Source organism: Bubalus kerabau, chromosome 10, assembly GCF_029407905.1.
Source record: "Bubalus kerabau isolate K-KA32 ecotype Philippines breed swamp buffalo chromosome 10, PCC_UOA_SB_1v2, whole genome shotgun sequence".
Classification (NCBI taxonomy): Eukaryota; Metazoa; Chordata; class Mammalia; order Artiodactyla; family Bovidae; genus Bubalus; species Bubalus kerabau.
In genome coordinates this window covers 16,693,848-16,708,225 of record NC_073633.1, presented here as the reverse complement: position 1 = coordinate 16,708,225, position 14,378 = coordinate 16,693,848, and the positions used below count along the sequence as shown (strand labels likewise).

The 14,378-nt window shown below is 38.5% G+C and overlaps 1 protein-coding gene across 6 annotated transcripts in view; it reads left to right on the top strand.

The window, feature by feature from the left end:
* The window catches only part of DPP8 (dipeptidyl peptidase 8), a 55,189-nt gene extending 45,171 nt beyond the window's left edge, over positions 1–10,018 (top strand). For 4 of the 6 annotated variants that reach the window (XM_055536730.1, XM_055536726.1, XM_055536728.1 and 1 more), the window contains 5 exons: positions 1,647–1,793; positions 3,021–3,173; positions 4,400–4,542; positions 5,514–5,625; positions 7,952–10,018. In XM_055536730.1, the coding sequence (XP_055392705.1) occupies positions 1,647–1,793; positions 3,021–3,173; positions 4,400–4,542; positions 5,514–5,625; positions 7,952–8,074 (678 nt within the window). In that variant the 3' untranslated portion in view covers positions 8,075–10,018. Of the gene's footprint in view, positions 1–1,646; positions 1,794–2,199; positions 2,344–3,020; positions 3,174–4,399; positions 4,543–5,513; positions 5,626–5,867; positions 6,018–7,951 lie in introns of those variants that run through there. The other 2 variants (XM_055536729.1, XM_055536731.1) reach the window with 2 other exon arrangements.
* The last annotated feature ends 4,360 nt before the right edge of the window (positions 10,019–14,378 follow it).

Genomic DNA, 14,378 nt, shown 5'->3' with positions numbered 1-14,378 from the left:
CCTTCCAGTGAATATTCAGGGTTGATCTTCCTTAAGATTGACTGGTTTGTCCCAGGTTCTGGCACCAAGAAATGGAACAAAACAAAACAAAAGATTGGTTTGATCTCCTGCTGTCCAAGGGACTTTCAGGAGTCTTCTCCAGCACCACAGTTGAAGGCATCAGTTCTTTGGCGTTCTACCTTCTTTATGGTCCAGCTCTCACAATCATATGTGACCCCTGGGAAGACCATAGCCTTGACTATACGGACCTTTGTCGGCAGAGTGATGTCCCTGCTTTTCAACATACTGTCTAGGTTTGTCATCGCTTTCCTGCCAAGAAGCAGTCGTCTTCTGATTTCATGGCTGCAGTCACTGTCTGCAGTGATTTTGGAGCCCAAGAAGAGGAAATCTGTCACTACTTCCACCTTTTCCCTTCTATCTGCCATGCAGCAATGGGGCTGGATGCCATTATCTTAGTTTTTAAAATATTTAGTCTTAAGCCAGCTTACACTCTCCTCCTTCACCTCATCAAGAGGCTCTTGCTAGTTCCTCTTTGCTCTTAGTGTCCACCAAAACCTTGAACTTCTGTAGCTTTTTGCCCATTAGTTAAAGTCTTCTTTTCACTGGAGAGTTTACTTCTGGTGAAGCACTAAACTGCATTTAATTTCTCAGTCATTTTGAAGTATAGTTTGTAGGGTGCTAAAGTTTTTTAAGAATTATCTTACCTTTTGCACTGATCTGTGTAACAGGAAAAAGTAAGCTGACTGGTCACAGTATTTTATTAAAGTACTGAAGTTTTCCCTCTATTGGTCAGAGACAATCCCAGAAGATACAGGTAGGGAGAAAAAAAAAATGGTCCTGTTCCATCATTTTAAGGGTGCATTTCTTTCTCAGGGTAGAAGTAATCATTTTAGTAACTTTTTTTATGGAATAGACTAAATCATGTATCTTATAGTAGTTAATATCTTACAATTTTGAAGTCTGTAATTGTTCATTAATCCTCTGAACTTTGCATGTGAAGTTAAGAAAGAAAAGAAATAACATAAACATGAAAAGATTTAAGTTAATTTAAAAATATATCACAGAGAAGGCAATGACACCCCATTCCAGTACTCTTGCCCGGAAAATCCCATGGACGGAGGAGCCTGGTACACTGCAGTCCATGGGGTCACGAAGAGTCAGACACGACTGAGCGACTTCACTTTCACTTTTCACTTTCATGCATTGGAGAAGGAAATGGCAACCCACTCCAGTGTTCTTGCCTGGAGAATCCCAGGGACGGGATAGTCTGGTGGGCTGCCGTCTATGGGGTTGCACAGAGTCGGACACGACTAAAGCGACTTAGCAGCAGCAGCAAAAATATATCAGGCAAGGGGAAGAGAGTTACTAAACAGTGACCATAAAAAAAAACCTGAATTATGCAAGATGAATAAGTTCTCAAGATCTGCTGTGCAAAATTGTCCTGTGATTAACAATATGGTATTGTACACTTAAATTTTTAAGAGGGTCCATTTTATGTGTTCTTGCCACAAGAAAATAATTTCATTTTATAGGCAAAATAATATTAAAAATGTAAGCTTTCTATTTTTTGCAGCATCCTGCCTCTCTAATTTGCCTTTGTATGTTACCATAGAATACATTTCACTGAAGTTGTCTTTCTTCCTCAGGTGCAGTTGGTGAATAATCGGTTTAAAGGAGTGAAGTACTTCCGACTGAACACCCTGGCCTCTCTGGGCTATGTGGTTGTGGTGATAGACAACAGGGGGTCCTGCCACCGGGGGCTTAAATTTGAAGGCGCCTTTAAGTATAAAATGGTGTGTGAGCATACCAGCATTTCTCTTTTAAAGACACTTGCAGTTTTTGGTGCTTTGTTTGGTGTGAAATCCCAGAGACAGAAATGGGGAAGGGACCATGAGTGAGTGTGCATGTGCACATGTGTGAGCACGTGTTTGGGGTGGGAGGGAAGGGGCCAGCTGATCCTCACTAGGCTATTCCAGTCTACCTATCAGTAGCTTTGTGGAGCTGAGATAGAACCACTTTCACATAGAAACCCCCTCTCTTTCTATTTTTTAATGTCCAGTGTAGCCAGAAGGCATCACATTTAGTTTTCAGCATCCTGTACGCTATTAAGAGGAATAACTGAGATTTGTTCTGTCCTCTGTGAAGAGAGAAACCAACTGGTTAGTGCCTTCCTTGTGACAAGCCTCTTTCTCTCTACAGGAAGCTTTAAATGCTACCTTTTAGAGATGCCCCATGTCCTTTCTGCTGCTTTGGGAAATGATGAGAATCCGATGTTCCTTTTGCACAGTAAGGCAGTTACTGTGTTTGCCAGTGTATTGGACATGCTGAGTAAGACATGGGGATTTTCTCCCACAGCCAGTTCTTTGACCTTATGTTGTATTCTCATGTAAGTTTTTGTTTTTATTTTTGTTTTTGGCTCAGTGAAGTGAGATTGTGTGCACTGGCAGGCCTAGTAATACAGATAGGGTGGTGGTGATAGGAATCAGGACTATATAGGACTTTAAAGAAATTGTATGTTCAATTCCTAGAGGTAGATAATGGGCAAAGAGGAGAACAAGACCTCAAGAGTGATTTCTTCCACTTTATTGCATGTAGTTTTAAAGAGAAGTAAAATTAGTCATCCACTTAAGGGGGCTAATTTTTCATCTTTGGGTATAGGAAGGCTTGTTACAAGGAAGATGCTGACCTCTTAGCAGACAACAGAACAAATGGAAATGGGAAATACCCATATGACAAAGGACATTTGGGCTTGCAGTAGGAAAGAACTTTGTGACTAAGGGGTAACTAAACTCTAGGACAGGCTAGCAACAGAAGCTGTAGGCTCCTATAATAGAGTTAAAAAATTTTTTTCCAAGCCACAGAATCTCAATCAATAATAAGTTCTTTTCTAAAAAAAAAAAAAAAAAACCAAAAAAAAAACCACAGGTGTTTTTAGTAAGAACATCTGCCAGCTTTCAAAACACTCTATAATGAGATTTTTATTTATCAGAATCAGTGAAATGTTCTCCCTTTTTTGACAGGGTCAAATAGAAATTGACGATCAAGTGGAAGGACTCCAGTATCTAGCCTCTCAATATGATTTCATTGACTTAGATCGTGTGGGCATCCATGGCTGGTCCTATGGAGGATACCTGTCCCTAATGGCGTTAATGCAGAGGTCAGATATCTTCAGGGTATGTGATTTCCTATGGTATTTCTTTTGCAATAAGGGTAGAATTTTCTATAAATTGAGATACAAGAAAAGAACCAATTTTCTGAAGTTGACAGTATTATGAAATGTTAGGGTTTGTGTGTTTAACAGTCATGAGAAATAATAGATTTATCTTGTCAACTTGTGGGATATATATTTATATTTCTTTATCTGTATATATCTATATAAAATACTTGTCATCTTGATCAGGTATTAGCTATTAACAGACATATGCCAATTATGGGAGATAGTCATGATTAGTAAAACCCACATTCATATTGGATTGTTCTTATTTTTTTAATTATTGGGCTACAGCATCTGAGGGCAGGGATCTATCTGCCTTATGCTGTATCCTCAGCAGCCAAGCACAAGGCTTGGCACATAGTAGGTCCTAAGTAAGTCTGTACCAAATGAATAAACTACTAAAAATATAAGCAGTGATTACAACTTTATAAACAACCTCTTATGTTAGAGGTTGTAGAAAAATATGTTAGAAAAATGATGCTAAAAACTGTTAAGCAAATGGAAATAATAAGTAGCATTTTTCTTTTTTTAATATTTCATTAACATGATTTTATTTTACAGTGGAAATTATTCATTTTTAGGAATAAAAGTGACAAGGTTTTTGTATATTCAGATAATCTTTATTTATAATAACCACAAAATGAAGTCTGAATACTGCCATAATTTTCCCAGGCTTGCAGCTGTCAAGAGAGTAATTATAATATTTAAATATAAAACTGTGTGGGAGCCTTAAAATGAGGCAAGTGTTTAGTACGTAAATATATTTCATTCATTGTTTTAAATTCTGTACTGCCAACAGAAGCTAAAAAAACAAAAAAGAAGAAAATGACTGCTCTTCCTATGTAAAGCTGACTCGTGTCCCGTATTTTTTTCCTCAGCTTACACTGAGGCATTCATATGTTCTAGTTCAGCCTCCTCTTCTAATGGAGACTCATGTTTATGTTTCATCCAGCCCAGGTTAAGGATTTAGTGTGTGCCACCTCTGTGGAACATGAAGCTATCTGACTCATTAAGTATCAAGTTCTTGACCTTGGCATTCCCCTTTGATTTTCTCAGTTGCCTGAGACCGCAGTTGTGAGGCTAAAGCCTAAAGATAATTTTAGCCTATAAATTTGCAGTTACAGACTGTCAGTGTTAACCATTCTTTTCTGAACCACACTTGACTGTCACTGTTACCTTCTTTAGGTTGCTATTGCCGGGGCCCCAGTCACTCTGTGGATCTTCTATGATACAGGCTACACGGAACGTTATATGGGTCACCCTGACCAGAATGAACAGGGCTATTACTTAGGATCTGTAGCCATGCAAGCAGAAAAATTCCCCTCTGAGTAAGTTCAAGCTTTAAAATTAAAATTTAAAATTGTATTTTTTAAGATTGTCTTTAATAATAAGGAAAGCTACAAATATGACAAAAATAAAACTAATATTTTATGGATTACTAGAAAGCATGGCTGTTTTCTTAAAGCTGAATTATAGTCCAGTTCATATAATTTGGGTTTTTTAGGAGAAGGCAATGGCAACCCACTCCAGTACTCTTGCCTGGAAAATCCCATGGACGGAGGAGCCTGGTAGGCTGCAGTCCATGGGGTCGCTAAGAGTCGGGCACGACTGAGCGACTTCACTTGCACTTTTCACTTTCATGCATTGGAGAAGGCAATGGCAACCCACTCCAGTGTTCTTGCCTGGAGAATCCAAGGGACGGGGAGCCTTGTGGGCTGCTGTCTCTGGGGTCGCACAGAGTCGGACACGACTGAAGTGACTTAGCAGCAGCAGCGAGTTATATTTGAAGCAATTGCTTAAGTGCTAAAAGAAGCTTTATTAATTAAGTATACCACTGTTTCCCTGGAGGAGGGCATGGCAACCCACTCCAGTATTCTTGCCTAGAGAATGTCCATGGACAGAGGAGCCTGGCAGGCTACAGTCCATGGGGTCTCAAAGAGTTGGACACGACTGAGCAACTAAGCACAGCACAACACCACTGTTTCAGAGTGGAAAAAATCCCATTTCTGCTTACATATATTTTACAAATAGCATATATGATTATTCTTTTTCTAGGGACATGCTGTAATTATTGATTGTATGATAATATCTTAATAGGAAATTGAACACGTTTAATTTTTTTCATTACATGTAGCATCTGGTTAATATATTACTAATTTAATATTGAAATGTTGAATCCTTATTTTAACATTACAGTATAAGGAAGTTATTGTAGTAGGTTATGGTTAGTTTTAACAAGTTAAGTAGTTTCCCCAAATACTCTATTTTACCTCATCTTCTGATATTTCCATTTCTCCAGACCAAATCGTTTACTGCTCTTACATGGGTTCTTGGATGAGAATGTTCATTTTGCACACACCAGTATATTACTGAGTTTTTTAGTGAGGGCTGGGAAGCCATATGATTTACAGGTGAGTTCTTTTAATTTTCTGATTAATATAGTCAAGATTCATGATTGGTTACTTTGAAATATAATAAACTATGGAGTGAGGTTGAATTTTCAGCTGTGGCCACTCTCTGCTTAAGAGAGCTGAAATACTAGGCATAGTTAGCAGTGCCTCTAGTTGGATAAAAGTTAAGATTCTGTTCTGTTGAAGTCAGGATGAAAATTGGCCTGTCCGATTACATGACTTGTGTCTGTATCTGCTTTCAGTTTGTAGTAGTGGACAAGATGACAGGAGTCCATTCACTATCCTCCTTTGCTTTTCTTCTTCCCCTTGGAAGGGTGAGGAAATGCTACTTGATTTCATTGTTGTAAAGGATTTTTAGGACCTGAATATATGGTCTTTTAATTTTCTTCTATTTTATATTGACGCTGGGGCAGAAACCAAAAGTTACCCACCTCCATTGCTCCATTATTAAAAAAAAAAAAAAAAAGCTTTTAAGAGAACTGTTCTTCCTTTTCTTCCTTGTTTCTACTCCTTGCATGGATTATATGCTCATAAGAAATGAAAAATATTACTTTTCCTTCTTTTATGTTTCAGTTGGCATTTCTTTAGGTAAACTATGAGATATTTAGCTATAGCATCAGTTTTCAAGGGTCTCAGGACCCTTTTATATACCAAAAAGTTTTTGTTTATGTGAGTTATGTCTATGAGTATTGACATTGACTAAGAAAATCTTAAAATATTTATTTACCAATGATAAACTATTATTACATGTTAGCACAGATTACATTTTTTTAATGGGGGAAAAACAATTTAAAGTTTACTGAGAAAGTTAGTACTGTTTTACATATTTGTAAATCCCTTTAATATCTGACTTAATAAGAAATAACACCTCAATGCTTATATCTACTTCTGTTGTGAAATGTTGTTTTGGCTAAAGTAAATGAAGAAATTTCGGCCTCACAAAATACCTAGCTAAGAAATGGGAGTAATATTTTAGCTTTTTCAGATAATAATAGCTGTTCTTCTTTGTTGCTACACTAAAACTGGACAAATGGTAGTTCTTAAAGGTTAGTTTTAGTGTAGAATCCGAAGCCATATCTGTAAACTTTTCATGCTCTGTTATAGTCTGTTGGGTGGATCTTGTACTTCAGATGCATCTTTTATCCATGCATTGGTCATCTGGAAAACACTGGTTCACTTCTAATTGTTGACTCATTTCATCATACAATATTTTTAAAATCACATACATTAATACTACCACTAATGCCAACAGAAAAGTCTTCCAGGTATTGGGAAACTCATGAAATAGTAGTGATAGAATGCAAGTTTTCCAAAATTCTAATTTTCACTTAAAATCTCACAATTTATCACTAGCAACAAATACTGTCAATGTTGTCTTTGAAGTAGCCAGCTATTATTTTTGAGAAAATGTTTGCCAAATAGCCAAGTCTAAATCACCATAGATGTCTTTCTTTCAAGTGAGAAAATGGAGTTCCATTTATAAGCTCAGTTTGAGAGACTCTGGCAATCCAGTGGTTAAGATGCCACACTTCCAGTGCAGGGGGCATGGGTTCGATCCCCGGTTGGGGACTCAAGAGCTTGCATGCCTCGAGGCACAGATAAAAGAAAGAAAACTCAGTTGTACAAGTCTTTCCCTTCAGACATCCTGTAGCAGAAGTGCTTTATGCATTCTGCCCGTTTTATCACCACAAAATATAAAAAGACCTCTGCTCAAAGGTTGCAATTTAATAAAATTCTAACTTCTACTTAAATGAAGCTGGCATTTTTTCTTATTTACTAAAGTGTACGTCACTGATTTGATTCATGCTAAGGCACCAGCAGTTTACCCACCATTGCCTTTCATTATCAGTGCAGATGCCAACACAGTGAATAAACGCTTATTCTTTAATGTCTTAGTTTTGTCTTAGTTTTGTCCTGAAAGTAGTTTTGACCCTGTGTATCCCTTGAAAGGGTTTCTGAAGACTCCAGAAGTCTGCAAACCACACTTGGAGAACCATTGATCCTTCTGTAAGCTTAGTGATACATAGGGAATTAGAAAAAGAAGAGGGACTTCCCCAGTGAGATGCCACACTTCCAGTGCAGGGGGCGTGGGCTCCTACCTTTGACAGGAACTAAGAGCCTACACATCGTGGGGCGTGGCCAAAAAATTTTTTTAATAATAATAAAAAAATAAAAGGAGGGGAGCCTTTACATTGGAGGTGTGTATGCAACATCTTGGAGAAGCTCTGCTCCATGTTATTAATCCTGTTGAGAATCTCTGGAAAGCTTTGGAAGGAGATACTAAGTTCTTATTTTTTGTATTTTGATTTGGTTGTTGTTTTTTAAGATCTATCCTCAGGAGAGACACAGCATAAGAGTTCCTGAATCTGGAGAACATTATGAACTGCATCTTTTGCACTACCTTCAAGAAAACCTTGGATCACGTATTGCTGCTCTGAAAGTGATATAATTTTGACCTGTGTAGAACTCTGGTATACACTGGCTGTTTAACCAAATGAGGAAGTTTAAATTTAATCAGTAGAGAATTGATCATCACATTTTGGTACTTGCCACATAACATCTACTTCTGAAAGTACATCTGGTGCCACGCAGGTGTTTACAGCTTGTGGATAATAATCTCATACCTTAACCATACACACACAAAACTAAATGACACGTATTTCTAAGGGACCCAGCAATACCTTGAGAATCACTGAAAGAAATAAGACATTAGCACCATGTATTCATACTACCTTATTTTCATTTTTAATAGCATTATGAAACCTCATGGACTTAGTGTATTTTTACAGTATACTTCTGAATTTGTTAAAATATGATGATATTAGTGATTGGCTTGGTTCAATTCCAGAATCTCTGACTAGTTACAGATTTGATAGCACTTAAATGTAATTGAATAGCTTCTGCTTCATTGCTTGGGGTGTATCCAGCATGTTATAAAGTAATCACTATTAAACCTATGACTTAACCAATCATTAATGATTGTTCAAGGTTAAGTTAGTGGCCTCCTAAAGACACTTACTTTGTTTCATTCAAACTCTGACCAGTTTTTAGCCAATTTAAATTGTATCTAGTATAAATGGTTCTCTTTGATGATATGACTGAGTGGGTTTTTCTTTTCACATAAAGGCAAGTAACTGTATATGTAGCATGATTATAATATTGATAATTACAGGCAGGAAAATTTTAATCAGATAATTAGAGCTTAAATATTTGCAGGCAGTTCCTTTCCCTTTGGGAAAAGAAAAAAGTACACATTCACTCGTATTCTTCAGAAAATTTAATGGTGCCATTTTCCATTGGGTATTTTCCTCACTGAAATGTTCCAGAGTTTTGGGGCAATGGAAGGGAATTTTGGTGGAGTCGGGGAGACCAGGGTGTGGAGAATGGCAAGGAGAGGAGAAGGCAAGGGTCTGCTTAAGAACTAAGCAGAAGTATAATCTGACCAAAATTACTCATGAAAAAGTTTCAGAATTGAAATTTAAACTCCTAGAATATTAGCTAAGGAAACCAGAATTAAGAAATCACTCTCTTGCCAACAGTTACAGACTAACATTATTCAGGGGAAGAAAAGCTCCTTACAGTTACTTTTACATTTCAATTCTAATTTTTTGTTATTTTCTTCTTAATTTTGGAAGCCTTGCAAATTGAAACTTTCTTGAACCTTTATAAATTATTTGAGCATCATTTAAATATGGTTATCTTAAAATACAGAGGTTTCCAGACAACCTCTTTACCATAAACTGATCCCCAGCAAGCCATGACTCTCTTTTTCAGTGTTCAAAGCTTATAAGCGATTTCTTGAGTGGTCATGACATTTTCCTGATTTAGCCCTAGCGCTTGACTATTAAGGGAGCTCATAGTGCTGATGGGTGCTGATTGGGATCTGTCATCTTAGAATCTTAGGGTGCTAGCTGGGTCACATTGGAGCCAATGTCAGAGGAGGCACCCAAGAGTTTGACCCTTTTTATCACAAGCCTCAATGTTTGGAAAGTCGTTATCAGTACTTCTAAACAATGTTCCAAAAGAAAAAAATTTTACTCTCTCTCACCATTTACAGAGTGAATAGATTCCTAATCCTAGAGAGCACAGCCTCCATTAGTAAAGATAACTGTGCTTGAGATGTGGACCTCATCTTTGAGGGCCACATGGGAGGTGGGAGAGGTCCAGAGATGGCAGGGTGACCTGGTGGTTCTGTCCATGGAGGGGGATTGGGTTTTGCTGTTTTTGTATTTATACTGTATTATAGGTACCACACTTTTCCCTATGACTGTATATGTATTGATTTTCTTGTTTATGATATTTTCCCATGCTGAGATATGTTTATATTCTTTTCAATGTTAAATTAAATTGATTTGGGTAATATTCTTCCCCAAGAAAGTATTTTCCCCCATGACTTAAGTTTGTATCTGATTACTGAAGATGATTTTTGTTTGTGGACCTAGTTGGCCTCCGAGGATATATCCTTATATAAATGCAAAGTAGAAATGGTATACAGTAGCTTTTAGACAGCTGTTCATTTGAAACCTCTTACCCAATATGGCTGTGTTTTCAAAATGGCATCTCATATTTTACCAAAACAAAGGAACTTCATGGACTCTCAAATTCACAGGTATCTTCCTTTTGCATCTTGCCATCTGCTTTCCTCCCATCACAAGGAATGCTTCTTTTATCATTCCCTGTCAGTCATTATTAAAGGCCATTCTCCTTCTATAGAGGGGGAAAATACCTGACTGAATTTGCATGCAGAAAGACAGCTTGACTGAATTTGATTTTTAAAATCAATGGGAAAAGCATAGTCAATTCAGGCAATCTGTAGAAACCTCACTAAAACTATTTGTACCCTATGTATGGGCAACAAACTAAAAGGCAAGAGTATAGCAACATTTTTAGTGAGAACCGAAAAGCACTAGGTTAAACATCAAGGGGGAGTTTTGCAGGTTTGATAATTGAGTGCACTTGAACAGCCATCAGGTAGGTATGGTTGCTTGTGTGTTGAGCAGGGAGACTCAAGATCTGATTCATATGGGATGCTTTTGAAAAGAAATGCACTCTTAAACCTCGCTCTTAGAAATTTGGATTTGGTTGATTAAGTGGAGACCAGGAATCTGCATTTCTAACAAGCTTTCCAGGTGTCTCTAAAGCAAGTCATTTGTGGGGCTACTTTAAGAATCTCTCCTATAGGACTGAGTTGGATTAAGAAAATAATAGGTGATTTTTACCCTGGACTGATTTTCAAGAACCTAAAACAATAGTCAAGATAGCTCCTCATACAATAATTATTGGCTGTTTTTTCACTCTGAAAAAAGCAGAAGGTATCATTAACTGTATCTCCCCTTGGTCTGGAGATTAATTTTGGAATGAAGGTTTTTCCCTCTTGCTGTTCCTGGCTTGTTTCCAATGCCTCATACATAAGAGGAAGAAGTCACAATGCATGCATGGTTTTTCAAAAGAATGAGGTAATAGATACCTGATGCTTACTTGTACTTGTTTTATTTCTTGAAGAAAAGTGTATCCCACCTCTCTGTAACATTGTCTCTCTTTAGGTGGCATGATTCCTATGAGATCTCTCATTATTATAGAATTACAGAACTTTCAAGCTATTATATCTTTGATATAATCTGATGTTCTCATTTTTAGAGGAGGAACCTCCATATAGAGAGGAGAAAATATACCCCTGGCCACACAGCCCCTTAGTGCTTTGTCAGTACTAGACTCCATCCAGATATCCCAGCTCATGGTAGTTAAATGATATGTAGAAAAGGCAAATTTTTAAAGAAGTATTTATTAATATATTCCTATGAAACATTTTAAAGATAACATAAAATGGTTAATTTTTCCATTCTGAAGTAAATGCTAAGCATGCTTATTAATGAAGCAGTACTTCTAATTAGTATATGACATTCTGAAGTTAAGTAAAATTGCTAAACTCAACGTGTCTTCCTCGGTGTAGTTGGAGGTTTGGGGCTTGGGATATAAAGTGCTTGTTTAAGCCTAGGAACCCAAATTAGAGCTATTTAAAGTAAGCAAAGAGACATGGCCATATCTAAACTAAGATATGGAAGCTGAGTGTCCATTCCCAGCAGACGTAGGAAACTTTCCTGACTTTCACCTTTCCACAGCCCAACCTCACCTGTCCATCTTGCAGCCTAAAATATGAAGGCATGTTAGTGCAAGATGCTGGCTCCAGTTTTTTCTTACTTTGTCAAAAGACAATTCTAGGTAATCATTTAAGAAGTCCCTCACAGAGAGAGAGAAGTAGTGTATGTATGTTTGTTTTTAAATAACCCAAATACAAATTTATGTTGTATTCAGCACAATTGGAGTTCAGGTCTTTAATTTTAGAACATAAAGTGCCTGCTGTTTTAAGCATTGACTTGTATAAAAAGAACTGCATGTCTCACTCCAGAAAGTTTATGGGTTTTCTCATTTTCAGCTACATGGCTTTTAATCATGTAAAGTGAAACCTTAGTTTTGTTGCATTTTATTACAGGTTCTTTGTTGCAATAAAGATGCTGCTAAAATTAATTGATGTAAATGTCCCTTTTTCCCCCATTCCACATTTGCACACTCTTGCTTTGACTAGTGGCAACCGTGACTGGTTAAAACACACAAACAAGATCATGTGCTTGCAGTGGAGAATGGAGACTGCAAGGTGATTGATTACATGTGGTTTCTAGTATAGGTACTAACCAAAGATACATCCAGGCTTCCTTGATAGTTCAGTTAGTAAAGAATCTGCCTGCAATGCAGGAGACCCTGGTTCGATTCCTGGGTCGGGAAGATCCCCTGGAGAAGGGATAGGCTACCCACTCCAGTATTCTTGGGCTTCCCCTGTGGCTCAGCTGGTAAAGAATCCATCTGCAATGCAGGAGACCTGGGTTCAATCCCTGGGTTGGGATGATCCCCTGGAGAAGGGAGAAGCTACCCACTCCAGTATTCTGGCCTGGAGAATTCTATGGACTGAATATTCCATGGGGTTGCAAAGAGTCGGATACAACTGAGCGACTTGCACTTTAAAAGATGTATCCAGACACAGAGGGAGGTGTGTTTTGTATGTGTAAGTGGTTCCCAGCACCCAGAGCTGGTACTGCAAGGGTGGGCGATGCTTGGAGCCAGTGATTAGCATCTCCTCCCTGAGCAGCAGGCAGTTTCTCTGGAATACCTCTTGGAGTTGACAGTGGTTTCTGCATGAAGTTACAAGGGAGTTAGTTCAGTGTAATACTTTCCTCAGAGATTTCTTTGGCAATTTTCTGGTCTTTAAAGGCTGAACTAGAGAAAAGGTGGAGGAAAGAAGCAGATGAACCCCTCTAAAAATAGTAAATTTGTATTTGTCTCTTAATTCTTCCAGAACAGACCTTCAGTTTGGATTCTATAGCCCTCTGAAGTTGTATGCAAAATACTCCATGAATGAGTGGGGGTGCATTCTGGGGAGCAGGGCTTTAGCATCAGATTCTCAAAGGGATAATTTTTTTTTTTTAATGCTGTGTTCTATATTAGGGTCTTTAAACTTTATATATAAAAATTTAGAAATAAAAGATTATCTTTAAACATCCTACTGCCATAGACCTATCCTTTTTCCCTCATGACATATTTTAAAAAAAGGAAAAAAAGACATTTAAATGACTCTGGGATAAACTAAGGTGCACTGGGTTAACCTGTTGAGGCTACTTTTAGCCAGAAATGATCAGCCAGACCCACCCAAACTAAAGACATTTAGTACCTCAGCGCACATATAATGTATGGCACTCCAGGTGAGAAACTTTTATAGACTATGATCTCTTTAGCCAGGATTATTGCTAATCAAAAATCAGCTTTCAAACTGGCTGTAATCATCCCACAAAGATGGATGGCAGTGCGGACTTGCCAGTGGCTCTTGGGCTCCAGGGTCCTGTCAGAGCAAGCGTATGACCTCAAGGCCTCTGACGGCCCTCTGGCCTGACCTCACCCACGCAGTGGTTATGAGAAATAAGGATTGATCCCTTGGTGCTTTGGAGGGAGCAGAATTAAAACAACTGCAGTATAAGGATCCATAACCATAATTTTATTTGGGGCTTGGAGCAGTTTGGGGAATTAGCAGGATTTAAATAATCAGCCTAGTTCTGTCCACAGATCTGGTGCCCTGGCCATGCCACCCTGGATGGGGGTGAGCTCTCACTGAAATGGATTACATGGGATCAACTCTGACACAGGGAATGAGATTTCTGAGTTTGTGTGCTCCTTGCTGAAAGATACACCTTCTAAATTGGCTCCCTACTTGAGTTCTTGAAATAGAAGTTTGGAACAGGACAGTGTCCTTAGCCAGTGTCAGGAACCCACTCCCTGTCACTGCCCCCACCTGCACATCTTCACTGGAAAAGCGCTCTGCGGAAGGGCATAGTTAAGCGTTCTTCTCAGACTTCCCTGGTGGCTCCGATGGTAAAGAATCTGCCTACAATGCAGTTTGATCCCTGGGTCAGAAAGATCCCCTGAAAAAGGAAGTGGCAACCCACACCAGTATTCTTGCCTGGAGAATCCCAGGGACAGAGGACCCTGGCGGGCTACAGTCCCTGGGGTCGCAGAGTTTGATGCGACTGAGTGACTAACACCTTCACTTTTAGCATTCTTCTCACAAGTGACAATTATTTGCAGGAAGGTCCTCCGGCCAGGTAGGTTCTGGAAACCACGGTGCTCTTCTGTGAAATGGACTCTCCATGTTGGCTCGGTTTCTGGACACATGTATGGCCACAGTGCCATCCCTCAGCAGGCATGTGAAT